The sequence below is a fragment of the Schistocerca gregaria genome, chromosome 8 (assembly GCF_023897955.1).
Source record: "Schistocerca gregaria isolate iqSchGreg1 chromosome 8, iqSchGreg1.2, whole genome shotgun sequence".
Lineage (NCBI taxonomy): Eukaryota > Metazoa > Arthropoda > Insecta > Orthoptera > Acrididae > Schistocerca > Schistocerca gregaria.
The window spans coordinates 350753891-350780821 of NC_064927.1; the positions used below are offsets into that span (position 1 = coordinate 350753891).

A 26931-nucleotide genomic window follows, 5' to 3' on the forward strand; every position below is an offset into this window, starting at 1 on the left:
ACGCAAATTCTTTACAGACGAATGGGAAAACTGGTAGAAGCCGACCTCGGGGAAGATCAGTTTGCATTCCGTAGAATTGTTGGAACACGTGAGGCAATACTGACCCTACAACTTATCTTGGAAGCTAGATTAAAGAAAGGCAAACCTACGTTTCTAGCATTTGTAGACAGAGAATGCTTTTGGCAATGTTGAGTGGAATACTCTCTTTCAAATTCCGAAGGTGGCAGGGGTAAAATACAGGGAGCGAAAGACTATTTACAATTTGTACAGAAACCAGCTAGCAGTTATAAGAGTCGAGGGACATGAAAGGGAAGCAGTGGTTGGGAAGGGAGTGAGACAGGGCTGTAGCCTCTCCCTGATGTGATTAAATCTGTATATTGAGCAAGCAGTAAAGGAAACAAAAGAAAAGTTCGGAGTAGGTATTAAAATCCATGGGGAAGAAATAAAAACTTTGAGGTTCGCCGATCACATTGTAATTCTGTCACAGACAGCAAAGGACTTGGAAGAGCAGTTGAACGGAATGGACAGTGTCTTGAAAGGAGGGTATAAGATGAACATCAACAAAAGCAAAACAAGGATAATGGAATGTAGTCGAATTCAGTCGGGTGATGCTGAGGGAATTAGATTAGGAAATGAGACACTTAAAGTAGTGAATGAGTTTTGCTATTTGGGGAGCAAAATAACTTATGATGGTCGAAGTAGAGAGGATATAAAATGTAGACTGGCAATGGCAAGGAAAGCGTTTCTGAAGAAGAGAAATTTGTTAACATCGAGTATAGATTTAAGAGCCAGGAAGTCGTTTCTGAAAGTATTTATTTGTATGGAGTGTAGCCATGTATGGAAGTGAAACATGGACGATAAATAGTTTGGACAAGAAGAGAATAGAAGCTTTCGAAATGCGGTGCTACAGAAGAATGCTGAAGATTGTATGGGTAGATCACATAACTAATGAGGAGGTATTGAATAGAATTTGAGAGGAGTTTGTGGCACAACTTGACCAGAAAGAGGGATCGGTTGGTAGGACATGTTCTGAGGCATCAAGGGATCACCAATTTACTATAGGAGGGCAGCGTGGAGGGTAAAGATCGTAGAGGGAGACAAAGAGATGAATACACTAAGCAGGTTCAGAAGGATGTAGGTTGCAGTAGGTACTGGGAGATGAAGAAGCTTGCACAGGATAGAGTAGCATGGAGAGCTGCATCAAACCAATCTCAGGACTGAAGACCTCAACAACAATAACAACACTCGGTAGCTAAATTCCCTTTACAGACTTTGAGGACAGGTTCCTTACATAAAAACAAGAAAAAATATCTAGTAAACCTGGGCTCTAATAATGAATACCTTAAGACTTATGAGCACCTGGTCGACTTCGTTAATATGTCATACATCTCTTCCACTGAACAAGTGCTCATAGCTCTTAATGTATGCATTTTTAGAGGCCATGCATACTAGATATATTTTTTTTGGTCTGATCCATACTACGTCCTCGAAAAATATGGAAAGCGAAGACCTTGCAGCAGAAGAGATGTGTTTCACAGTATCGAAGATGAACAAGTGATCATGCTCTTAAGGTTGGCGTTTTTGCGCCCATGTTTAACTATACATTTTTTCCTTGTTTTGAAACACACTACCTTCTCCCAAAATAGGGAAAGAAAAAATTTTGCAGCAGAAGATATGTATTTCACAGTATCGAAGGACAAATGCTCGTAGCTCTTAAGGTGGGCATTTTAGAGCCTGTGTTAGGTAGACATTTATTTCTTGCTGTGGTGCAAGGAACTTGTCCTTAAAGTTTATAAAGGGAATTCAGTTACCCCGTGTATATAATATATGTAATTTATTCTTCTTCGTCCTTGCCTTTTTCCCTTTTATCTAAGGGGTCGGCGTTGTGCGCGGGCGTGAGCACCGTACTGGACTCTCCCGGGTAACGGAGCGCGTGAACGAGCCCCTTTCAGGATTCAAAGAGATGAGCCCGTCCAGAACGAATCCGCCTCGCAATTAGAGGGCGCACGCTCGCGCGGTATCGGTTTCAGATATGGTAACTCTGCAACTCACAAAATAACAAGTGTAAGGAGTATGTATTTATTCAGGTAATCACGAGAATCATTATCTTTCGAAAGAGCTACGCCAGTGAACAGTTTTTCTATCAAATAACTGATGTACTTAAACCAAAATTGCGAAATTATTTACATAAGACATCTGTGTGGTGCGAAAAGTGGCAATTAACCCTGAATAAAGAAGTGTGAAGTTATTTACATGAGTACTAAAAGAAATCCGCTACATTTCGATAACGCGGTAAGTCACACAAATCTTACGGCTGTAAATTCAACCAAATACTTCTACATCTACATTTATACTACGCTAGTCACCAAACGGTGCGTGGCGGAGGGCACAATTCGCGCCCAACTCATATCCATCCCCCCACCCCTTTCCTGTTTCACTCACGGACAGCGCGAGGGAAAAACGACTGTCTGAATGCCTCAGTGCGAGCTCTAATTTCCCTTATCTTTGAATTGTGATCATTGCTCGATTTGAAAGGTGGTGGTGATAATATATGCTCTACATCCTCAGTGAAGATCGGATTTCGGAATTTTGTGAGTAGCCCCTTCCGTTTAGCGCTCCGTCTGTCTGCAAGTGTGTCCCACTACAAACTTTCTATGAGATTTGTAACGCTCTCGCGATGACTAAATGTATCAGTCACGAATCTTGCCGCTCTTCTTTGGACCTTTTCAATCTCTTGAATCGGACCCAACTGGTAAGGGTTCCATACAGACGAGCAGTACTATAAGACTGGACGAACTAACGTATCGTAAGCTATTTCCTTTGTTGGACTGCATCGCTTCAGGATTCTACCAATAAACCGCAATTTAGAGTTTGCCTTATCCGTTACTTGTGTAATCTAGTCATTTCATTTGAGATCATTTCGAATAGTCACACCCAGATACTTGACGGATGTTATCGCTTCCAAAGATTGGGCATTTATTTTGTACTCTTACATTAATGAGGATTTTCGCCTTGCTTTACGCAGTAGGTTACTCATATTGAGAGATAACAGACAGTCATTACACCAAGCAATAATTTTCTGCAAATCCTCATTGATTTGTCCCCAACTTCGGTGTGATACTACTTTCCTGTAGATTACAGCATCATCGTCAACAGTCTAATGCCGCTGTCAATACCATCAATCAGATCGTTTATCTAAATTGTAAAAATCAGCGGACCTATTACGCTGCCCTGGGCCACACCTGAAGTTACGCTTGTTTCTGTCGAAGTGACCCCGTTCAGGACGACATACTGCTCCCTGTCTGTCAGAAAACTTCCTATCCAGCCACATGTCATCGGAATATCGTAAGCGGACACTTTTTGGAGCAAGCGACACAGAGTCGAAACAGAGTCGAACGCCTTTCGAAAGTCGAGAAAAATGTCATTAACCTGGGAGCCGGTATATAGAGCCTGTTGTATATTATGCACAAAGAGGGCCAGGTGAGTCTCGCATGACCTTTGTTTCCTAAAACCATGCTGGTTTTTGCAGATGAGCTTCTCAGAGTCTGGAAAGATTATTATGTCTGAACAAAAAATTTGTTCCATGATTCTACAACAAATCGATGTCAGTGAAATTGGCCGGTAATTACATGCATCCAATTTTCTACCCTTTTTATAGATTGTTATGACCTGAGCCTTCTTTCAGGCCCGTGGAACTTTCCGTTGTTCCAATGATCTCTGATAGATGATGGATAAGAATGGTGCTATATTTGTAGCATAGTCAAAATATAATCTTACGGGGATACCGTCTGGGCCAGATGCCTTCCTGGCGTCTAAGGATCTTAACTGTTTTACAATCCCAGATACACTAAACACTGTCAGCCATCCTCACGTTTGTTCGATAATTGAAAGGAAGAATGGTGCTGCATTCCTCTAACGTAAACGAGTTTTTGAAAGCTAGGTTTAGAATTTCGGCCTTCTGTTTATCATCATCAGTTACATTACCCGTACTGTCAGCAAGAGAAGGTATTGAATTTGCCTCGTGATGACTGGGTGTTGTGTGATGTCCTTAGGTTAATTAGGTTTAAGTAGTTCTAAGTTCTAGGGGACTGATGACCATAGATGTTAAGTCCCTTAGTGCTCAGAGCCATTTGAACCATTTTTTGGTATTGAATTATTTGTAGCGTTCATAGATTTTAGGTACGCCAAAATTTTTGGGGTTATTTTTAGAATCTGCAGATGAAATATTGCTTTCAAATTCGTTTAGGTTTAAAACGACTGTGCAAATACTTAGGGATTTCAGTTACAAATAACCTAAATTGGAACGATCACATAGATAATGTTGTGGGTAGAGCAAACCAAAGACTGTGATTCATTGGCAGATCACTTAGCAGCTGCAACAGATCAACACAAGAGACTGCTTACACCACGCTTGTCCGCCCTATTCAGGAGTATTGCTGTGCGCTGTGGGGTCAGCATCAGGTGGGACTGACGGATGACATCGAAAAAGTTCAAAGAAGGGCGGCTCGTTTGGTATTATCGCGTAATAGGGGAGATAGTGCCACAGTGTTGGGAGTGGCAATCATTAAAACAAAGGCGTTTTTCGTTGCAAGGAGATCTTCTCATGAAATTTCAATCACCAGTTTCCTCCTCCGATTGCGAAATCATTCTGTTGGCACCCACCAACATAGGGAGAAATGATCAGCACGGTAAAATAAGACAAATCAGAGCTCGCATAGAAAAAATTAAGTATTGGTTTTCCCCGCCGCTCGAGGGTGGAACGGTGATTCATTCAGCACACTGTCAGGTACTTTATTGTGAATAGCAGAGTAATCACGTAGATGATGTAGATGTACAACTGTATGTAAGTCAATTTCAATGAAATTTCCATCCATTTTAACGAGGGACGAAACGTTCAAAATTTTAGGTGTGAATGGAACATGTGCCTAAATGGCTCTGTTCACCTGGTGGTGGGATGTTCATTTAAATGTGTGGTGTTCAAACGAGTGCCCGTTTTCTTGGATGCACAGCGCAGTGCGCCTACTGAACACCTACCGGACGATATTTAAGGTTTCTAGTATCTGAAGTCATGTTATCAGAATAGAAATTGCAGTAAATTCGCCTAACATACATTCTGCATAGATGAGTAGCATTTCTGTAGGGTTGCCCTCTGAATGCGAATTCAATATTTCGACGCCTGAAATAGGCTAAACAGATACAACGATGGACAGTTTTATGCAGTAACCGTTGTCAGCATTCTTCTGTGAGCGTTTCAGTTTATTTCGTCAGTGAAGTTAGACGTTTCTCTTTGCGGTGAGCAAATGACTTTATTGATAGAAGAAAGAGTTGAAATTGTGCAAGCAGATGGCAAACAGTTTCGATTAAGGAAACTTGCGAAATTTCCGTTGTCAAGTATCATGATAGACGACTACCAGCAAACAGAGCAATACAGTATCTGTAAAAAATAAAAAAAAACTGGCGCACATGCGGATCCGTGCAAAATTTAAAACGACAAAGAATTAATTGAGTTCTGACACCAGAAGTTATTGCAGACATTCAATGGAAAACTATTTAGAGCCCAGAGAAGTCTACATGTAAAATGGCCCAATAGGCGCGCACATGTAAGTAGGAGTTACCAGCGGATGTTGTAAAGTCTTAATTCGAAACCATATCGTGTAACGGTTGTGCAACGATTACGGGTTGATAATAGAAACGTTAATTAGTGCACGTGGCTTTTGTAAAACATCGAGGATGATTTGTTTGACGCTGTCCACTACATCATGAGTGATGAAGCATGGTTTCAACTTTCCGGTCATGTGAATTCACAGGACACGAGGTACTGGGCAACAAAGAACCCTAACATTGTGTGTCAGCAACTACACCATGATGAAAAAAAATACATTTGGTGCCGTGTAACAGGAACGCGCATCAGTGGACACTATTCAAATGGCTCTAAGCACTATGGGACTAAACATCTGAGGTCATCAGTCCCGTAGACTGAGAACTACTTAAACCTAACTAACCTAAGGACATCACACACATCCATGCCCGAGGCAGGATTCGAACCTGCGACCGTAGCAGCAGTGCGGTTCCGGACTGAAGCGGGTAGAACCGCTCGGCCACAGAGGCAGGCGTGGACACTATTCTCAAGACAGTTGCATACATGGTAATTTTTGATACAGTTTGTTCTCATCTTACTGAATACGAAAGACAATACTGCTTCTTCCGGCAAGAAGGGGCAACAAGCCCACGTCTGGGGTATCCCTGTAAAACATCCCCTCAAAAAAAATTCATGAATTACTGTGCTGATAAACCTCTTACGTTATCTGATTTTCAAACAGCTGAGCAGAACTGAACGTACTTAGACATTTCGCTCTTTATTTATCCCGATCAACACTAAAGTAACACAATATTTTTAGCGCAACGCAATCTGACTTCCAATAATCCCTACAAAAGAATGGCCCTGACTAACAGTAATCTATACCTCTCATGAATCACTTACATCACAAAAATCTTCGTTAAACTACTGCAATACAGCGAGCGACCATACTGCCAGCTAAATAAAACTACTGAAGGCACTAACTGCTGATAATCAGTTCATGACATGCAGTCTTACAAATTTACTGTCTCTGATGGACACACATCCAGATCATCCGCTCTCAAAGCTCCGCCATCTCTCTCCCCACACCCACCACTGCTGGCGGCTCACCTTCAATTGCGCAACGCTACGCGCTGTTCACAGCCAACTGACCAACACTACAACAGCGAATATTCCAACAATGCCAACTAGCCACAGACTGCACACAGCACAGCCAGTGATTTTCATACAGAGTGCTACGTGGTGTTACCAACATAAAAACCTAAACAGCCTACTCACACCTGCAACGAGTCCATGATTTCTTTACTGAGGAACAAACTATCAGCAAACATTTATGGCCACCACCTTCGCCGGATCTAAGTATTTGTGATTTCTTTTCCTGTGAGGAGCAAGGTCCATGAAACAAATCCTCACACAACATAGGAACTGAAAGACAGCACCAGCCGTGAAGTTGCCGCCGTCGATATTCAAACTTTACGCCAGGTGTCTGAATATATTTAGAGGTGCACAGCTGTGAACTGATATTGCGAGGGTGTCGCTTTCAGCATTTGCTATAAATGTATTGCCGGCCGGAGTGGCCGTGCGCTTCTAGGCGCTGCAGTCTGGAACCGAGCGACAGCTTCGGTCACAGGTTCGAATCCTGCCTCGGGCATGGATGTGTGTGATGTCCTTAGGTTAGTTAGGTTTAATTAGTTCTAAGTTCTAGGCGACTGATGACCTCAGAAGTTAACTCGCATAGTGCTCAGAGCCATTTGAACCATTTGACTGGCCGATTGGCATTTTCCTTGTGTTGCCATTTGTTTACTGTCAGCTCCAGCGAATGGACAAATTAAATTACACCCTGTACCAGCAATATGTGGTAGAGTAGGAGTCTGTTAATTTTGTTATGTTTTTAATAATATCTTTTTTATGTGAAGTTTGCGAACCGTTCGTGAGTAGAGTAAGTGATTGCCGAGCCTCAAAATAGCAGGGGATACTTGAAAAAAGGTGCAGTGCAGTCGGTATCTTGGTAACGAACAAAGTTACAAGCTAGGCAATCATGATGCTTTACGTCCACCTTGTAGATAAATATCATTCTCTTCATAACTTTTTTTTAAATTTTGCTTCTGGACAAAAAGTCATGCAAGGGGGTCAAAATAAATGGCATAATAAGTATAAGTACAGGGTGTAAAAAACTACACTTGGAGGTTTGTAGAGTTATTAGACGAGATGAAAAGAAATGCTTTCTTTATGTAACAAATGTCACAGGTACACTGTTTCCCCACTAGGGGGAGGGGGGATTCTTGGATAGGTTTCCCCATTTCAGTGGTCTTTGAGAGGTTTGACGCTACTTCCTTTAGGCCAACGTTCGCAACTTCACGTTGGACGTTGACAATGGAATCTGATGTACTACACAGTTACCTTTTACTGCAAAGAAGGATAATTTTTTATTATTGCTAGTGACGTCCGTGTCCCCTCCCCCACCGCCCCCACCCCAGATATAAAAATTAAATTATTAGTTTTTATGTTGTGCTATATTTATTCTTGACGGTTGATAACAGTGAGTTAGATGACACGCACCTAATTTATGGGTAGGTAATTTGCAATAGTCGAGCAGCAAGGCACCTGTATACAGAACGATTTCTAGGGAAAAGTTTACCAAATGATGTCACTTTTCAAAGACTTGATGGCAGTCTTTGTGAAACGCGATCCCTTAAACCGAACTCGAGGGAAACTGATAGACCTCGCATTGATCAAACGGTTCAGTTTGAGAATCCCCAGCACAAGCACAAGCACAAGCACAAGTCCCAAGCGAATGGAAAAAAACCCGCAGGTGACTCCTGTATATGAGAAAGGAAATAAACTGACCCGCATAATTACAGGCCAATGTCCTTAACATAGGGTTGCCGCATAATTTTCGAACACATTCTGAATTTGAATTTAATAAATTTCTGTCCAGAAATCAGCATAGATTTAAGAACCATATATCTTTCGAAACTCAGCTTGTGCTTTTCTCACACGATCCCTGCAAACCCAGGATGTAGGATAACAGGCAGAGTACATATTCCCAAATTTCTGGAAAGGAACTGACACGGTGCCCCACTGCAGATTCTTGACGAAGGTGTGAGCATAGGGTTTAGGCTGCAAGAAATATGAAGGGTTCGAAGACTTAAGTAATAAAACTCTGTACGTGGTCCTCGATAACGAGTGTTCATCATAGACAAGGTTATCGTCAGAAGTGCCCCAGGGAAGTGTAACAGGTCCACTATATATGCGTATAGGACCTGACGAACAAGGTGAGCAGCAATTTACGACTGTTTGCTGACGACATTATGGGAAGGCGTCATCGTTGAATGATTGTAGGAATAACAAGATGACTTATACACAATTTATTGTTTGTGTGACAAATGACTGCTTGCTCTAAACATAGAAGAATGTAAATTAACAGGGATGGTTAGGAAAAGTAGTCCAGTTACGTTCGAATACAGCATTAGTAGGGTGCAGCTTTACACAGTCACTTAGATAAAATATATAGTGCTAAGAATGCACACCGATACGTATTGAAATGGACACGCCGTATTGGTGGTGGTAGTAGTGGTTGTGGCTGTTGTAGTTGTGGCTGTTGTAGTTGTGGCTGTTGTTGTTGTTGTGGCTGTGGCTGTTGTGGCTGTTGTAGTGGCTGTTGTTGTTGTTGTTGTTGTGGCTGTTGTGGCTGTTGTAGTTGTGGCTGTGGCTGTGGTGGCTATTGTTGTTGTTGTTGTTGTTGTTGTTGTGGCTATTGTTGTTGTTGTGGCTATTGTTGTTGTTGTGGCTATTGTTGTTGTTGTGGCTATTGTTGTTGTTGTGGCTATTGTTGTTGTTGTGGCTATTGTTGTTGTTGTGGCTATTGTTGTTGTTGTGGCTATTGTTGTTGTTGTTGTTGTGGCTATTGTTGTTGTTGTTGTTGTGGCTATTGTTGTTGTTGTTGTTGTGGCTATTGTTGTTGTTGTTGTTGTGGCTATTGTTGTTGTTGTTGTTGTGGCTATTGTTGTTGTTGTTGTTGTTGTGGCTATTGTTGTTGTTGTTGTTGTTGTGGCTATTGTTGTTGTTGTTGTGGCTATTGTTGTTGTTGTTGTTGTTGTGGCTATTGTTGTTGTTGTTGTTGTTGTGGCTATTGTTGTTGTTGTTGTTGTTGTGGCTGTTGTTGTTGTTGTTGTTGTGGCTGTTGTTGTTGTTGTTGTGGCTGTTGTTGTTGTTGTTGTGGCTGTGGCTGTGGCTGTTGTTGTTGTGGCTATTGTTGTTGTTGTGGCTATTGTTGTTGTTGTGGCTATTGTTGTTGTTGTGGCTATTGTTGTTGTTGTGGCTATTGTTGTTGTTGTGGCTATTGTTGTTGTTGTGGCTATTGTTGTTGTTGTGGCTATTGTTGTTGTTGTGGTTGTTGTGGTTGTGGTTGTTGTTGTTGCTGTTGTTGTTGTTGTTGTGGTTGTTGTTGTTGTGGTTGTGGCTGTTGTTGTTGTGGTTGTGGCTGTGGCTGTTGTTGTGGTTGTGGTTGTGGCTGTTGTGGTTGTGGTTGTGGCTGTTGTTGTTGTTGTGGTTGTGGCTGTTGTTGTGGTTGTGGCTGTGGCTGTTGTTGTTGTGGTTGTGGTTGTGGCTGTGGCTGTTGTTGTTGTGGTTGTGGTTGTGGCTGTTGTTGTTGTGGCTGTGGCTGTGGTTGTGGTTGTGGTTGTGGCTGTTGTTGTTGTGGCTGTGGCTGTGGTTGTGGTTGTGGCTGTGGCTGTTGTTGTGGTTGTGGCTGTTGTTGTGGTTGTGGCTGTGGCTGTTGTTGTGGTTGTGGCTGTGGTTGTGGCTGTTGTTGTGGTTGTGGCTGTGGCGGTTGTTGTGGTTGTGGCGGTTGTTGTGGTTGTGGCGGTTGTTGTGGTTGTGGCGGTTGTTGTGGTTGTGGCGGTTGTTGTTGCTGTTGTGGCGGTTGTTGTTGCTGTTGTGGCGGTTGTTGTTGCTGTTGTGGCGGTTGTTGTTGCTGTTGTGGCGGTTGTTGTTGCTGTTGCGGCGGTTGTTGTTGCTGTTGTGGCGGTTGTTGTTGCTGTTGTGGCGGTTGTTGTTGCTGTTGTGGCGGTTGTTGTTGCTGTTGTGGCGGTTGTTGTTGCTGTTGTGGCGGTTGTTGTGGCGGTTGTTGTGGCGGTTGTTGTGGCGGTTGTTGTGGCGGTTGTTGTGGCGGTTGTTGTGGCGGTTGTTGTGGCGGTTGTTGTGGCGGTTGTTGTGGCGGTTGTTGTGGCGGTTGTTGTGGCGGTTGTTGTCTTCAGTCCAGGGACTGGTTTGATGCAGCTCTCCAGCTACTCTATCCTCTGCAAGCTTCTTCATCTCCCAGTACTTATTACACCCTACATCCTTCTGAATCTGTTTAGTGTATTCATCTCTTAGTCATCCTCTATGATTTTTACCCTCCACGCCGCCCTCCAATACTAAATTGGTGATCCCTCGATGCCTCAGAACATATCCCACCAACCGATCCCTTCTTCTAGTCAAGTTGTTACAAATTCCTCTTCTCTCCAATTCTATTCTATACCTCCTCTTTAGTTATTTGATGTACCCATCTAATCTTCAGCATTTTTCTGTAGCACCACATTTCGAAAGCTCCTGTTCTGTTCTCTTCTCTTTATCGTCCACGTTTTACTTCCATACATGGCTACACTCCATGCAAACGACTTCCTGACACTTCAATCTATACTCTATGTTAACACAACTTTCTCTTCTTCAGAAATGCCTTCCTTGCCATTGCCATTGCAGCATCACCCAATTTAATTCGACTACATTCCATTATCCTCGTTTTGCTTTTGTTGATGTTCATCTTATATCCTCCTTTCAAGGCACTGTCCATTCCGTTCAGCTGCTCTTCCAGGTCCTTCGCTGTCTCTGGCAGAATTAAAATGTCGTCGGCGGACCTCAAATTTTTTATTCCTTCTCCATGGATTTTAATTCCTACTCCGAATTTTTCTTTAGTTTCCTTTACTGCTTGCTCAATATACAGATTGAATAACATCGGGGATCGGATATAACCCTGTCTCACTCCCCAACCGCTGCTTCCCTTTCATGCCCCTCGACTCTTATACCTGCCATCTGGTTTCTGTATAAATTGTAAATAGCCTTTCGCTCCCTGTATTTTACCTCTGCCACCTTCTGAATTTTAAAGAGTATTCCAGTCAACGTTATCAGAAGCTTTCTCTGAGTCTACAAATGCTAGAAACGTAGGTTTGCCTTTTCTTTCTTCTAAGATACGTCGTAAGGTCAGTATTGCCTCACGTCTTCCAATATTTCTACGGAATCCAAACTGATCTTACACGAGATCGGCTTATACCAGTTTTTCCATTCGTCTGTAAAGAATTCGTGTTAGTATTTTGCAGCCGTTGTCTTATTAAACGGATAGTCCGGTAATTTTCACATCTGTCAACACCTGCTTGCTTTGGGATTGGAATTATTATATTCTTCTTGATGTCTGAGGGTATTTCGCCTGTCTCACACATCTTGCTCAATAGATGGTAGAGTTTTGTTAGGCTTGGATCTCCCAAGCCTGTCAGTAGTTCTAATGGAATGTTGTCTACTCCCGGGGCCTTGTTTCGACTTAGGTCTTTCAGTGCTGTGTCAAACTCTTCACGCAGTATCATATCTCCCATTTCATCTGCATCTACATCCTCTTCCAGGCAAGGTGAATGCTCGACTTCGTTCTATTGGTAGAATTTTGGGTATGTGTGGCTCATCCATAAGGGAGACGGCGTATAGCAGCTTGCGCGATCCATTCCTGAGTACTGTTAAGAGTATTTGGTGTGCCCTCAGGTCGGATTAAGGAAGACTTTGAAGCAATTCAGAAGCGGGCTGCTACATATTTTACCGGTAGGTGCGATCAGCATGCAAATATTACGGAGATGCTTCGCGAGCTCAAATGGGAATCTCTAATGGGGAAAACGATGTTTTTTCCGCAAGGCGCTTAGAGAATCGGCGTTTGAAGCTGACAACAGAACTATTCTACTGCCATCAACGCAGATTTCGCGTAAGGACCATTAAGATGCGAGAAACTGGAGCTTTAAAAGGCTTTTAGACAGTCGTTTTCTCTCGCTCTATTTTCGGTTAGAAGAGGAGAGGGCATGACTAATACACGATACACTCCGCAATGCACCGTAAGAGGTTTACGGAGCAGTAGATGTAGCTGTAGAAGCATAACAAATAAATACCTCGAACGCCAATTTGTGGGACATTGTGCACAAGATGATCCCTCCTACGAAATGACCTCCCCACGGGCTGGAATATGCGAATGGTGTCTACATCAAATTGTAAAAGTCCATGACGTGCACATGCGTATTTTGTTGACTTCCGAGGATGCCTTCACAAGGAAAGAAATGTCATGAAAGCCATGACTGGGAGTTGGATAATCCTATGGCGACACATGTCTTCCCTAATCAGTAGAGAATTGCCATAAATGTGTGGGCTAGTATTGTTAATGGACATCTCATTGGACTGTACCTTCTCCATCAACATGCTCGCTAGAGGAAATTAACATACCTTTCACTGTAAAGGGCTACCGGAAATGTAAAATGTTCATCTAGCAGCGAGTCGACGATTATGGTTATACACTACTGGCCATTAAAATTGCTACACCACGAAGTTGACGTGCTACAGATGCGAAATTTAACCGACTGGAAGAAGATGCTGTGATATGCAAATGATTAGCTTTTCAGAGCATTCACACGAGGTTGGCGCCTGTGGCGACACCTACAACTTGCTGACATGTGGAAAGTTTCCAACCGATTTATCATTCACAAACAGCAGTTGACCGTCGTTGCCTGGTGAAACGTTGTTGTGAAGCCTCGTGTAAGGAAGAGAAATGCGTACCATCACGTTTCCGAATTTGATGAAGGTCGGATTGTGGGCTATCGCGATTGCGGTTTATCGTATCGCGACACTGCTGCTTGCGTTGGTCGAGATCTAATGACCTTTAGCAGAATATGGAATCTGTGGGTTCAGGAGGGTAATACGGAACGCCGTGCTGGATTCCAACGGCCTCGTATCAGTAGCAGTCGAGATGACAGGCATCTTAACCGCATGGTTGTAACGGATCGTGCAGCCATTTCTCGATTCCTGAGTCAACAGATGGGGACGTTTGCAAGACAACAACCGTCTGCACGAACAATTCGACGACGTTTGCAGCAGCATGGACTATCAGCTCGTAGACCATGGCTGCGGTTACCCTTGACGCTGCATCACAGACAGGAGCGCCAGCGACGGTGTTCTCAACGACGAACCTGGGTGCACGAATGGCAAAACGTCATTTTTTCGGATGAATCCAGTTTCTGTTTACAGCATATGATGGTCGCATCCCTGTTTGGCGACATCGCGGTGAACGCACACCGGAAGCATGTATTCATCGCCATAATGGAGTAACATCCTACGTGATGCTATGGGGTGCCATTGGTTACACGTCTCGGTCACCTCTTGTTCGTATTGACGGCACTGTGAACGTTTCAGACGTGTTACGACCCGTGGCTCTACCCTTCATTCGATCCCTGCGATACCCTATATTTCAGCAGGATAATGCACGACGGTATGTTGCAGGTCCTGTACGGGCCTTTCTGGATACAGAAAATGTTCGACTGCCCTGTCCAGCGAATTCTCCAGATCTCTCACCAACTGAAAACTTCTGATCAATGGTGGCCGAGCAACTGGCTCGTCACAATACGCCAGTCACTACTCTTGATGAACTGTGGTATATTGTAGAAGCTGCATGGGCAGCTGTAGCTGTAAACGGCATCCAAGCTCTGTTTGACTCAATGCCCAGGTGTATCAAGGCCGTTATTACGGCCAGAGATGGTTGTTCTGGGTACTGATTTCTCAGGATCTATGCACACAAATTGTGGGAAAATGTAATCACATGTCAGGTCTGGTATAATATATTTGTCCAATGAATACCTGTTTATCATCTGCATTTCTTCTTGGTGTAGCAATTTTAATGGCCGGTAGTGTAGCATGACGGGGCGCCACGGATATTTGCCATGGTCGTCAGAAAACATTTGGACGAAGTTTTTTTTTCTGTTGTTGGATTGGGAGTTTTGGGACAGTGCCATGTGCACCACGTTTTCCGACCTCGCTCATGTGAAGATTTTGTGTGGAGATATGAAACACCGATATACACTCTAGAACGGCGTCATCAAACTGTGACCCGCGGGCCACATGCGGCGCAAACCAAATGTTGTGCAGCACGCAGTTCCCAGCCGTATTTTATCGTAATATGGATCTAGCAACAAACAGCCGAATCCAGAAATGTCATCAAAAGTTAAGAGCTTCTTAAGAGTGTAGTTTTTCTGCTGAGTTAGAAACAAAGATTCTTACGGAGGCAGTATGTTTTAAAATGTGCTCATAATTAACGTTGGTGAATGCGGCCGTGCGCTAATTAAAGTTGGCCGCTTACCTCGGGGGCAGAAGGGTAAACACCACGGCCACAGCGAAGTTAGAGGATCTGAGGAGGGTAGGGTGAATTTTTGTTTTGTTGTTTGTCTTCCGGTTCTGGCAACTCATAGGAATGTGTGTCTCGTATCGACCAGTTGCTATGGTATACATTTCAAACGGAAGTAATCGGGATTCGTGAATGCGAATTATCATCTTCAAACGTGGTACATATTTGTTGCAAGTAATATGAAATTCAATTAAGGCTACTTTAATACAACGCAATGATAAGAAAAATGCCGTTGAAGATATTTGGTAAACATTTGTGATAATGTCGTATTTTCCATAATGCTTTAAAGATAAGTGCAGTTACTATTATTTACCAACTGATCATCCGCTCACACGGATAAGACGACAACACTTCGTCAAGCAATTAGTATCGTAACTTTGGGGTTGCTGAGGTTAGTAACAGTCTGAAACATAACAATCGACACGAAAGTAGCTATACCACTAGGGGCTCGTATCATAAGATCTGAATATCTATACGACCCGGGATGCCGCCCCACGATATCAGTATTGGTTCTCGATCATAAAACATGACGACCACTACTCTATAAGAAATGGTTACTCGTTTGGCTGAAGACGCAGCCATTATTCGTGGAAAAAGTGGTTGTTTTGAGTGTGTTACACAATAATTGGAATACAAATGGTTCAAATGGCTCTGAGCATTATGGGACTTAGCATCTACGGTCATCAGTCCCCTAGAACTTAGAACTACTTAAACCTAACTAACCTAAGGACATCACACAACATCACGGTCATCAGTCCCCTAGAACTTAGAACTACTTAAACCTAACTAACCTAAGGACATCACACAACATCAAGTCATCACGAGGCAGAGAAAATCCCTGACCCCGCCGGTAATCGTACCCGGGAACCCGGACGTGGGAAGCGAGAACGCTACCGCACGACCACGAGCTGCGGACAATTGGCGTACAGATGCCTGTTGTGCACTGATGTAAACGAACATCGTTATCAACAACATCTGTAAAACAATGTTCATTACAGTGCAATTCATCTCTGAGAATGACTGATGTTTAAATATTCAAGGACATATTGGGGGGGGGGGGGGGGGACAACAGTGCACTTGTGTCATTAGTCATATAGAAAAGTGTTTCTTTTCATCTACTCGAAACATTCTAAAATTTTGTTCTCGTATAGTTTTACTCTCTATACCTTGCACAGTTCAAAAAATGGCATCAGGAATGCTTATTAACACATAACATAATGTGCCACGCGTTCAAATTAGGAAAATGAGTACCATAAAATTAGATTTATTTAGGGTGACTGGGATGTCATGAGGAGGAAAGGAGCGATGACTTGATTGAGGGGATGGAAGTGCGCGGTGCTAGGCGATTTCCTGATTTATCAGCTATGGCACGTTTGGTCGCAACGCATCTGGCTCGTTTCAGATGGTTCGGTAGTCTTAACACGTGGCGGTGTGCTCGTCTGTAACTAACATCGAAAGTTGTCTTTCTGAAAGTCTAGAAATGAGCGGGGCTGGAGTACTGTGGCTGAGGAGCTGACACCCAGTGACTTAAAATACAGGCTGTGTTCAAGGAAAAAGCGCTGTTTCGTTACCGATCTGTTGCGGGGTGCCATAAAAGTTCACTCTGCGGATGTTACCGACGAGGACGGCATATTTTCTTTGTTTCCCAACCCAGCACCGCTCGACGCACCAAAACATTTCGAAGTAATTTAACGATGCGAGCAAAGCTGACAAGGAGGAGACTGTTTTCAAGCCGTTACAACACCCGGGAGGAATGTTGATTAAAATAAGGTCTAATAAACGGCGAATACAGTGTCTCTGCAATGGTATGGGATCTATTGACTTTCGTAACTCAATGCTCCCTCAGCAGGAGGGAACATATGAGTTTTGTAAATGTTTTAACCCATTCAGCATGCCATAGCTTCGCCGATAGGCTTATGCTCTGCCCATATTATTGTCTACTGAAGTAGAACCTCATTTACATTCCATCGACTCAGAAAGTAGAGGGTGTACATAGGCTGCCATACTCTCGCAACAGTTCTACATCTACATACATACTCCGCAATCCACCGTACGGTGCGTGGCGGAGAGTACCTCGTACCACAGCTAGCATCATCTCTCGCTGTTCCACTCCCAAACAGAAAGAGGGAAAAATGGTCGCCTATATGCCTTTGTACGAGCCCTAATCTCTCTTATCTTATCTTTGTGGTCTTTCCGCGAAATGTAAGTTGGCGGCAGTAAAATTGTACTGTAGTCAGCCTCAAATGCTGGTTCTCTAAATTTCATCAGTAGCGATTCATGAAAAGAGCGCCTCCTTTCCTCTAGAGACTCCCACCTGAGTTCCTGGAGCATTTCCGTAACACTCGCGTGATGATCAAACCTACCAGTAACAAATCTAGCAGCCCGCCTTTGAATTGCTTGTATGTCCTCCCTCAATCCGTCCTGATTGAGATCCCAAATGCTCGAGCAGTACTCAAGAATAGGTCGTATTAGTGTTCTGTAAGCGGTCTTCTTTACAGATGAACCACATCTTCCCAAAATTCTACCAATGAACCGAAGACGACTATCAGCCCTCCCCACAACTGCCATTACATGCTTGTCCCACTTCATATCGCTCTGCAGTGTTACGCACAAATATTTAATCGACGGGATTGTGTCAAGCGCTACGCTACTACTGGAGTATTCTAACATTACGGGATTCTTTTTCCTATTTACATTTATCTATATTTAGACTTTGCAGCCATTCTTTACACCAATCACAAATCCTGTCCAAGTCATCTTGTATCTTCCTACTGTACTCAACGACGACACCTTCCCGTACACCACAGCATCATCAGCAAACAGCCGCACATTGCTATCCACCCTATCCAAAAGATCATTTATGCAGATAGAAAACAACAGCGGACCTCCACACTTCCCTGGGGCACTCCAGATGATACCCTCACCTTCGATGAACACTCGTCATCGAGGACAACGTACTGGGTGCTGTTACTTAAGAAGTAATAAGGCGAACGTGCGTCAAATTGTCATCACAGTTTCCATGCTGTTAAATGTTAGTCATATACTTCGTTTACGAAATGTACGTGAGTTTATCAGAATCTTTCTGTATTTGAACGCAATGGAAACAGGAGGAGGTACTAATATCGACACAGTTCTCTAACTCTTTAACTGTTTGTACTAGCGGAAAAATGCTCCTATCGGAGAACAGAAAGAGCGAATGTGCTTCTGTTTAAAAGTCTATAACTGAAAAGTGATTTATCAGCTGCGTCATTCTACCTTTATCACTGTCTAAAACGTTTCCCAAAAACTTTGGCACGCGAACATAATCGCGATCTTTTTAACATTTCGCTCACCTCTCACTCCAACAAGACCCGCCCATTGTGACTCGTTTACACCCACTTGTCCATCGCTGTGAGTCACTCATACCCATCACTCCCACCTGCCCTTTCCCATTCATCTACATCTACTTCTACATTTATACTCCGCAAGCCAACGAACGGTATGTGGCGGAGGGCACTTTACGTGCCACTGTCATTACCTCCCTTCCCTCTTCCAGTCGCGTATGGTTCGCGGGAAGAAAGACTGCCGGAAAGCCCCCGTGCGCGCTCGAATCTAATTTTACATTCGTGATCTCCTCGGGAGTTATAAGTAGGGGGAAGCAATATATTGGATACCGCATCCAGAAACGCACCCTCTCGAAACCTGGACAGCAAGTTTCACCGCGATGCAGAGCGCCTCTCTTGCAGAGTCTGCCACTTGAGTTTGCTAAACATCTCCGTAACGCTATCACGCTTACCAAATAACCCTGTGACGAAACGCGCCGCTCTTCTTCGGATCTACTATATCTCCTCCGTCAACCCGATCTGGTACGGATCCCACACTGATGAGCAATACTCAAGTATAGGTCGAACGAGTGTTTTGTAAGCCACCTCCTTTGTTGATGGACTACATTTTCTAAGGACTCTCCCAATGAATATCAACCTGGCACCCGCCCTCCCAACAATTAATTTTATATGATCATTCCACTTCAAATCGTTCCCCACGAATAATACCAGATATTTTACAGAAGTAACTGCTACCAGTGTTTGTTCCGCTATCATATAATCATACAATAAAGGATCCTTCTTTCTATGTATTCGCAATACATTACATTTGTCTATGTTAAGGATCAGTTGCCACTCCCAGCACTAAGTGCCTATCCGCTGCAGATCTTCCATTTCGCTGCAATTTTCTAATGCTGCAACTTCTCTGTATACTACAGCATCAACCGCGAAAAGCCGCATGGAACTTCAGACACTATCTACTAGGTCATTTACATATATTGCGAAAAACAATGGTCCCATAACAATCCCTTGTGGCACGCCAGAGGTTACTTTAACGTCTGTAGACGTCCCTCCATTGGAAACAACATGCTGTGTTCTGTTTGCTAAAAACTCTTCAATCCAGCCACACAGCTGGTCTGATACTCCGTAGGCTCTTACTTTATCAGGCGACAGTGCGGAACGGTATCGAACGCCTTCCGGAAGTCATTCTGAGTGTCCATCTCATTATCTCTTTGTGTCTTTCTATCACTGTCTCCTGTTGCGAAGTGCCGGGGCTAGCAGTGTATTTAACACTAAATTCGTCTCGAATCTTCATGGAAATGATGCTCTAAGCCCCCCCCCCCCCTTGTCGAACTCCTATTTTTTCTGTACACATGGATTAAGAAGAAACGAACTGACTGTAATCGACCCTGCAAGTGGAGTAGAAGAGAGTTTTGCACCTGCAATAATTTAATTTAATAGACATTAATTAAATAAAGCAAAGTTTCAGTAACGTAGTGAGAAATGAAAGGGTTGGTCTACCGATTAACAGAATGAAGTTATGTCCAAAATAACAATTTGATTTATTATGACTAAATTCAAAATCATAAACAAAACACATGAAACATTTGCAATACGTCAAATTGGATCAAAGTGGATACTCAAATAAATGCTGTGAAAGTGAAGTTGTCCATAAACTAGATTGTGACATTTATGACGAAGTGGTATGTGGAACCAATCCCTTGCAACTCAGATCTTAAGAGAAACACCCAGCCAACCCAACTTTAATTGCTGCTACAGTAGTGAGGACTCAGACAATGAACATCCAAGACAGAACCACGTAAAAAAACACGGGAACAGCCGCGCTCTGCTGAGCTCTGATTATCACAGAACAAATTCCCTAATCTGCCGATGCTGCGGACATACATTACCAAGCTGTCTTCTTAACTGCAAGGACACGATCTGTCGTACCGGAAGCGATGGCTGGTTGCTTCGACGTCCCGTCGTGGTGATGATAATGTCGCGAGTATAGCCCAAACAAATTATCCTGGTCTGGTTGTTCCAGACTAAAGACTTCCTTTCAATACAAATACGCCCCTGAGGGAGACGAAGAAGGCTCGTCACACAATCACTGACGGTACAGTGATTGATTTTAACAAGCGAAGTCACACAGTAACTCCGATACAGTCAACTTTAGCCAACACTGCTCAAGACAAACAACATAGGCCGCTTGTACGCAGAACGCACGATTGCCAACTGTACTCGGAAAGTTACGTTGAAGTCGAAACTTCAGCAACTTCGTCAAACAGTTACAATCAAATAAAAGTATATTAGACAGCCAACGGAAGGCAGGCTGTCCAGAGCAGCCAGAGCTCCGTCTTGTAACCTACTCCGACCGTAAGGCAAGAGCCGACCTCTTCAAGAGCACCCGTACAAGCCGAACACAGAACATTCCCGTCCCCACGACTGTGGCCCTGGTTAAACGTTCCAATCAGCAACTCGAAAACCGGCGGAAAATTCCACTCTATTGCTGAAGCACTACCATTCCACCAGTGGAGATTCTTGGCGCAAATTTCTGCGCCGATTTTGCTACGTCACGGAGCTATACCCTGAGCAAGCCAATCACAGTTACGATTTTGCAGAAAACGCGGGAATTTGCCCGCCAAGACTGCCTGGGAACACAAGTCATTCCCACGCCTCGCTGGTAGCCCCCCAGAAAGTGTTTTCACTAAGTTTCTGCGAAGTAACGGAATCTCTAGCCCAGCCGCCCCTTCCGGCGCATCTGGGCGTGTCGTCCCGCTCTTACGACAATGTCGGCTTCTGGAAAGCATCCACTCGACTTCCTCACACCCGTCGGCGTAACCCTATCAAGCTCAGCGGAACTCGCCTGTCACCGGACCACCTGGGTGACGAGAGACGCTGCGTGGGAAGTCCGCTTGTGAAGGAATAGCAACTTTTCACCGCATGCAATTAGAGAGTAAAATCGAATTACTCAGAGTAAGATAGAAATATGAGAGGGGGCTTCTGCCACCTCTCACTGTCTGATAGCCACAGTATCCTTCGCTCTGTCCTACTACTACTACTACTACTACTACTACTACTGTCTCCACATACTGTCACTGTCTCCCCCTTGCTCTCTCTTACTGCTGCTATCTCATTCATTTTTTCCAATTGCTGTTTTCTCAACTCTCTCTCTCTCTCTCTCTCTCTCTCTCTCTCTCTCTCTCTCTCTCTCTCTCTCTCTCTGTGCCATTGTCTCCTTCACTCAATCTATACCACAACCGCTGTCTACCATCTTTTAGCATTTATTACTTTTCTGTCTCTTTCCCATTCTACTGACTCCTCTTTCTGCATAAAAAAAAGCGCGTATATGCTCGCACGACAAAATTTTGGGAAAATTTTTAAAGATGAAGGTAGAATGACGCAGCTGGTGCCCCACTTTTAATTCGAGGCTTTTAAACAGTAGTGTATTAGCCTTTTTTGTGTTTTTTTCCGCTGGCAGACTCCTTTTCCCGCCCACAGCAGGACATGTCTTTCTAATTTTATGGGCCAGTGAAATTTTGATAGTTTACTTATGTGAAACTGAAATAATTTAAAACTAATTTTACTCCCTAGACCGGATTTTACGTCCGTATTTTGGGTGTACATGTAAGATAAATTTGCATCTCTTTATCTCGGAATGGATAAAGATATCAATAAAATTTACAAGCCTGTTAGGGATAGGGATATTAGGAATGTGTCGTAAAAAATACACTCATTTCTTATGTATAGGCGTCGTGGAAACTGCGGCTCAATTTTGGTACAAAAAATGGTAAAAACCCTTTTTTTGGTATTTTCCAAGGAAACGCCCATGAACTAATGGTCTCTCCATAACCACGTTTAGGCCCACCTTCGACCACATCAAATGTAAAAAGAACTAACCAATCTGCTTCATTTACTTAAGCAGGAGTAAGAGTGTAGTATTCATACTTTGATCCTGTACTACATGGTAGTGACACTGTTGGGTATACAAATGTTAACTAGCCAAAGGGCTACCGAAAACACTTGACCTTACCTTTCTCTCACCAGTCCCTTGTATCATCTATAGCAACCAAGGTATGAGCCCCGAAAGAATCGAGTATTTATGCGCGGCGTTTTTGGGACATAGCGGATACCTGCACATGCACCAACGAATAACTGCACTCGTGAATATCTGTAGAAATCAATGGCGTTTATTCAGGGGAACAAACTGAAGCACTGCTTCGCTAACAATAACTCAAACAAGACATTATGTATTTATAATCACGTGATTATTCAACAGCATCTAGATAAAACCAGTTCATTCCTTTGAAACATAAGGAACTAAAAATTTTCCGTTAGCGATAGAGCATTGCCAGCCGAACCGACGGAAAGTTCCGTGCAGCTTACAAGGAGACCACACGGCTGTAGGGATCTTGTAATGTGTACATATACAAGGAAACGTCCCGACCTACTGACTCACTCACTCACTCACTGACTCATCAACGCCTAGGCCAAACCGCTAAGGATAGAAACTTGAAATTTGGAGAGGGTGTTGATCTTACACTGTAGGCGTCGTTTAACAACGGATTTTTTTGAAAATATGTTGATATTAAAGCAATTATGAAGCCAGACCTCCGAAAAGTGGCATTGCGTTCCTCGGTCAGAAGAAAAGAAATACCTGTTTCAGCATTTTTGGAAATTTTTAGCCCTATGGGGATGAAATATTAGGTGAAAGCTCTTAAAAAACAAATTATTAAGGAACTACTAAACTATTTTCAAACCAACATCTATGAAAATTGGTATTTGACGTTTCGGCTACAAATAAAAAAAATACGAATTTCGGGGTGTTTGGAAATTCAACCCCTAAGAGGATGAAATAAGAGATGAAATGTTTTATGAAATATTTCGTTATGAATACTTTTTCAAAGCTAAATCTATGAAAATTTATAGGTTAGAAATAAAAAATACGCGTGTCACTGTTTTTGGAAAACGGCCCCTACGAGTTGAAAAAGGGGGTGACGGTCTTTGTGAAAATATTTCGTTATGCAAGCATTTTTGAAGCTAAAGCTATGAAAATTTATATTTGGTTTCTTTGTTGGAAATTCAACCATTAAGGGGGTAAAATAGTGGGTGAAAGTTTTTTGGAAATTATTAGAGAACTACAAAGGCATTTTTAAAGCCACATCTATGAAAACTGGTATTTGATTTCTCAATTAGAAATAAAAAAATACGTATTTCAGTATTTCTGGAAATTCAGCCTCGTAAGGGAGCGAAATCGGGAAAGAAAAGTTTTATAATTATTTCACTATGAAAATATTTTCAAAGCTAAATCTATCAAAATTTGTATTTGGTTTTTCTGTTAGAAGTTGAGAAATGTGTTTCAGTTTTTTTTTGAAACTGAACCCTTCAGGGGATGAAGAGGCGAAAATATAGAAAATATTTCATTGTGTTAAAAATTTTTAAACGTGAATCTATGAAAATAGGTATTTCACTTCTCGCTTAGACATAAAAAAATATTTACGATAATGACGAAAACTGAAGAAATTACAAATTACAAATTAGACAACGACCGGGACTCGAACCCAGGCCTCGTTGTTTATTAGGCAGAAATAGTGACCATTAAGCCGCCATAGCACTATGGTCAACGTTGCTGCACGGGATACACAAGACCAGTGCCCTCCTCAACACAAACTTCATATCTTCAGCTTATTTTTCCCCTAAATTCTCACTATTGCGGGGCTCTCCAATATAAAGATGAGACTTAAATGTCTCGGGAAAAATTTATTTCAAGTTCTAGAGGAGCATCTGAGGTATAGGACTTCCCCATTACGTCCAACGGATGCTACTCCAATGCTGGAGATCTCCGGCAACAATGACAGTTTAGGGGGAAAATAAGCTGAGGAAATGAACTGAAGTTTCTCTTGCAGAGGGCACTGGAGTTGGGCAGTCCGTGCAGCAATGTCGACCATAGTGCTGCGGTAGTGTACCTATAAGAATTTCTGCCTAGTAAGCGCCTGTTACAAAAGTGTAGCTTTCTGTTTGTTTTTCTTTCTTTCAGAGACAAGTCATGGAAAATGTGGGTTTGTTTTTTGTCAATAAATAAATCAATATTCTCCTGTGGCCATTTATCCCTTCCATACGTTCCTGTTTGGCGAAGAAAACGTCATCGCCAGATCTCGTACAATGACATCTCGCCACTTTGCCTCCGAGACCATTCCTTCTATTCCTTTACCCAAAAAGAAATAAGCAAGGAGACCTGGGTTCGAGTCCCAACCGTTGTACAGATTTTAATTCATTTTTTCAGCTCCCTTCATTGATGGATGAGACTTGAATGTCTCGGGGAAAGTTTAATTATAAGATAAAAAGAAGTGTTAAGAGATGAAAGTTCCTGTGGAAATATCACCACACGAACGCATAAAGGCATGAATAACAAAAACCTTGGACTCCAACTACCAGAATCGCTTTTTGGTCAGAAGTACGTTTGGAAAAGGCCATGCTTCTATGGTCTTAATTAGCGTGAAAAGTTTAGAACATAAGAAAATGTCAGACCACGCGAGCGTATCACTGGTCGCTAAGCTAGTTTTTCTTTTTATATTTATGGTATGTGAAGTTCAGAACACAAATATTAATCACTGAAAACAGTCCGATGAAAAACTAAAAAATTCTCGAGAAAATCGGCTTTGAAATTGGATCGTTAGCAGGAAGCGTAAAATTCATAAGGACGAAAACAATTTAAATGGTAATGTTTTTTTTTAAATTAAACAGTATTTTATAAAAGATCAAAAATTAAGAATTTATATTTGCGATGATAACCGGATTTTTGTGTTCTATATGTAATTATAAATAAGAAGACGTGCATTTCCATAAAAAGGACAAATATGTGTTAATAGATATATAGTGAAATGTCCTGCCTGACTGACTCATCACCCACCCCAAACCGCTAAGGATGAAAACTTGAAATCTGGAGTGTGCGTTGATCTTAAACTGTGCGCGTCGTTTAAGAAGGAATTTTTCGAATTTCCACCACTAAAGGGGTGAAATGGGGATGAAATGTTTTTTTGAAAATACGTCACTAATAATGCAATTGTTGTCCGCAGCTCGTGGACTTGCGGTAGCGTTCTCGCTTCCCACGCACGGGGTCCCGGGTTCGATTCCCGGCGGGGTCAGGGATTTTCCCTCCCTCGTGATGACTGGGTGTTGTGTCGTCGTCGTCGTCGTCATCATCATTATTCATCCTCATTCCGGTCGGAGGAAGGCAATGACAGGCCACCTCAGCTAGGTCCTTGCCTAGCAAGACTTTGCGGGTCTCCCGCATCGTCCCCTACGATCCTTTGAGTATGGGACCTCATCATCAAGGCAATTTTGAAGCTAGAACTACTAAAATTTATATATGGTTTTTCGTTCGGAAATAAAGAAGTAAGTATTTTAGTATTGTAGATAATTTAACGCCCATGAGGCTTAAATACTGGTAGTATCTAGTAATATAATACAGAACTATATCTACATGTATTATAAAAAGAGTTGTCCAAGTAATTTTGTGCGCATTCTTTCTTAGAAGAAAGGAGATAATTCAAAATGGGCGGCCGACACCAGAACTAACGAACCTGATTCAAAACACCAGTAAATTAACTAGGTATTTTCAGTGTAATATGTACATCAAATTTGACTGGTTAGCTTGTAGTGCTGACCTAGATGCAGTGTTAGGTGCTACTGTCTATTGTTAGGAAGGGATAGAAATACCTGCTGGACCAAAACTGGGTATAACCATTCGGGAAATTTTGTGAACTCGATAACGTAGCACGGACTCTGTTAACCATCTATGATTGTAGCTACAGCTGCTTTTAGGGAAACTAGAATACAAAATGCGCCTGACGACCAGCTTAAAATCTCTACACAATCAAGGGGTAAAGCGGGTCACGGGCATCCTTAAAAGGTTTATCAATACAGTAAGTTTCCTGAAAAAAAAAAAAAAAAAAAAAAAAAAAAAGGAGTTGGCACTTCGAGGACATGATTAAACAACAAATTCTGTTAATACGGAAAATCATGTGGAATTCTTGAAGTACACTACAGAGTATGATCCTCTCTTAGCGGAGGACATAGAAATCTCTGCTATGATTAAAGGGATTTCTAATCCAATTCTAAATGGTCTAATGCAAGCCGTAGGTTCAACCGTTGTATCAGTTATAAAGTGGGACATTGTGGATTTTCCTTTTGTAGCCGTCGGGTTGACAAAACTTCATTGTGGCAAAAAAAGCACAGTTTTCTAAAAAATGGCTCGGAGTACTATGGGATTTAACATCTGTTGTCATCAGTCCCCTAGAACATAGAACTAATTAAACCTAACTAACCTAAGGATATCACACACATCCATGCCCGAGGCAGGATTCGAACCTGCGACCGTAGCGGTCACGCGGTTCCAGACTGAAGCGCCTAGAACCGCACGACCACACCGGCCAGCTCTACAGTTTTCTATTGTCCTTTGTTACGTAATGCATGTGAAGGAGAAGTATAGGAAGGATTTTTTTCGTTCTGTGATACAAAGTGTATTGCAGAACTTATCCGTCACATTTTTCACAATTGGTATGTAATGAACAATTAATTGCACAAACATTTGA

The 26931-nt window shown here is 42.6% G+C and overlaps 1 protein-coding gene across 1 annotated transcript in view; it reads right to left on the minus strand.

Annotated features, from left to right (window-relative positions):
• The window catches only part of LOC126285184 (bromodomain-containing protein DDB_G0280777-like), a 65734-nt gene extending 42918 nt beyond the window's left edge, over positions 1 to 22816 (minus strand). Inside the window, 5 exon segments of the mRNA XM_049984491.1 lie at positions 9109 to 9698; positions 9700 to 9757; positions 9760 to 9964; positions 9966 to 10830; positions 22809 to 22816. Coding sequence (XP_049840448.1) covers positions 9109 to 9698; positions 9700 to 9757; positions 9760 to 9964; positions 9966 to 10830; positions 22809 to 22816 — 1726 coding nt within the window.
• Between the last annotated feature and the right edge of the window lie 4115 nt (positions 22817 to 26931).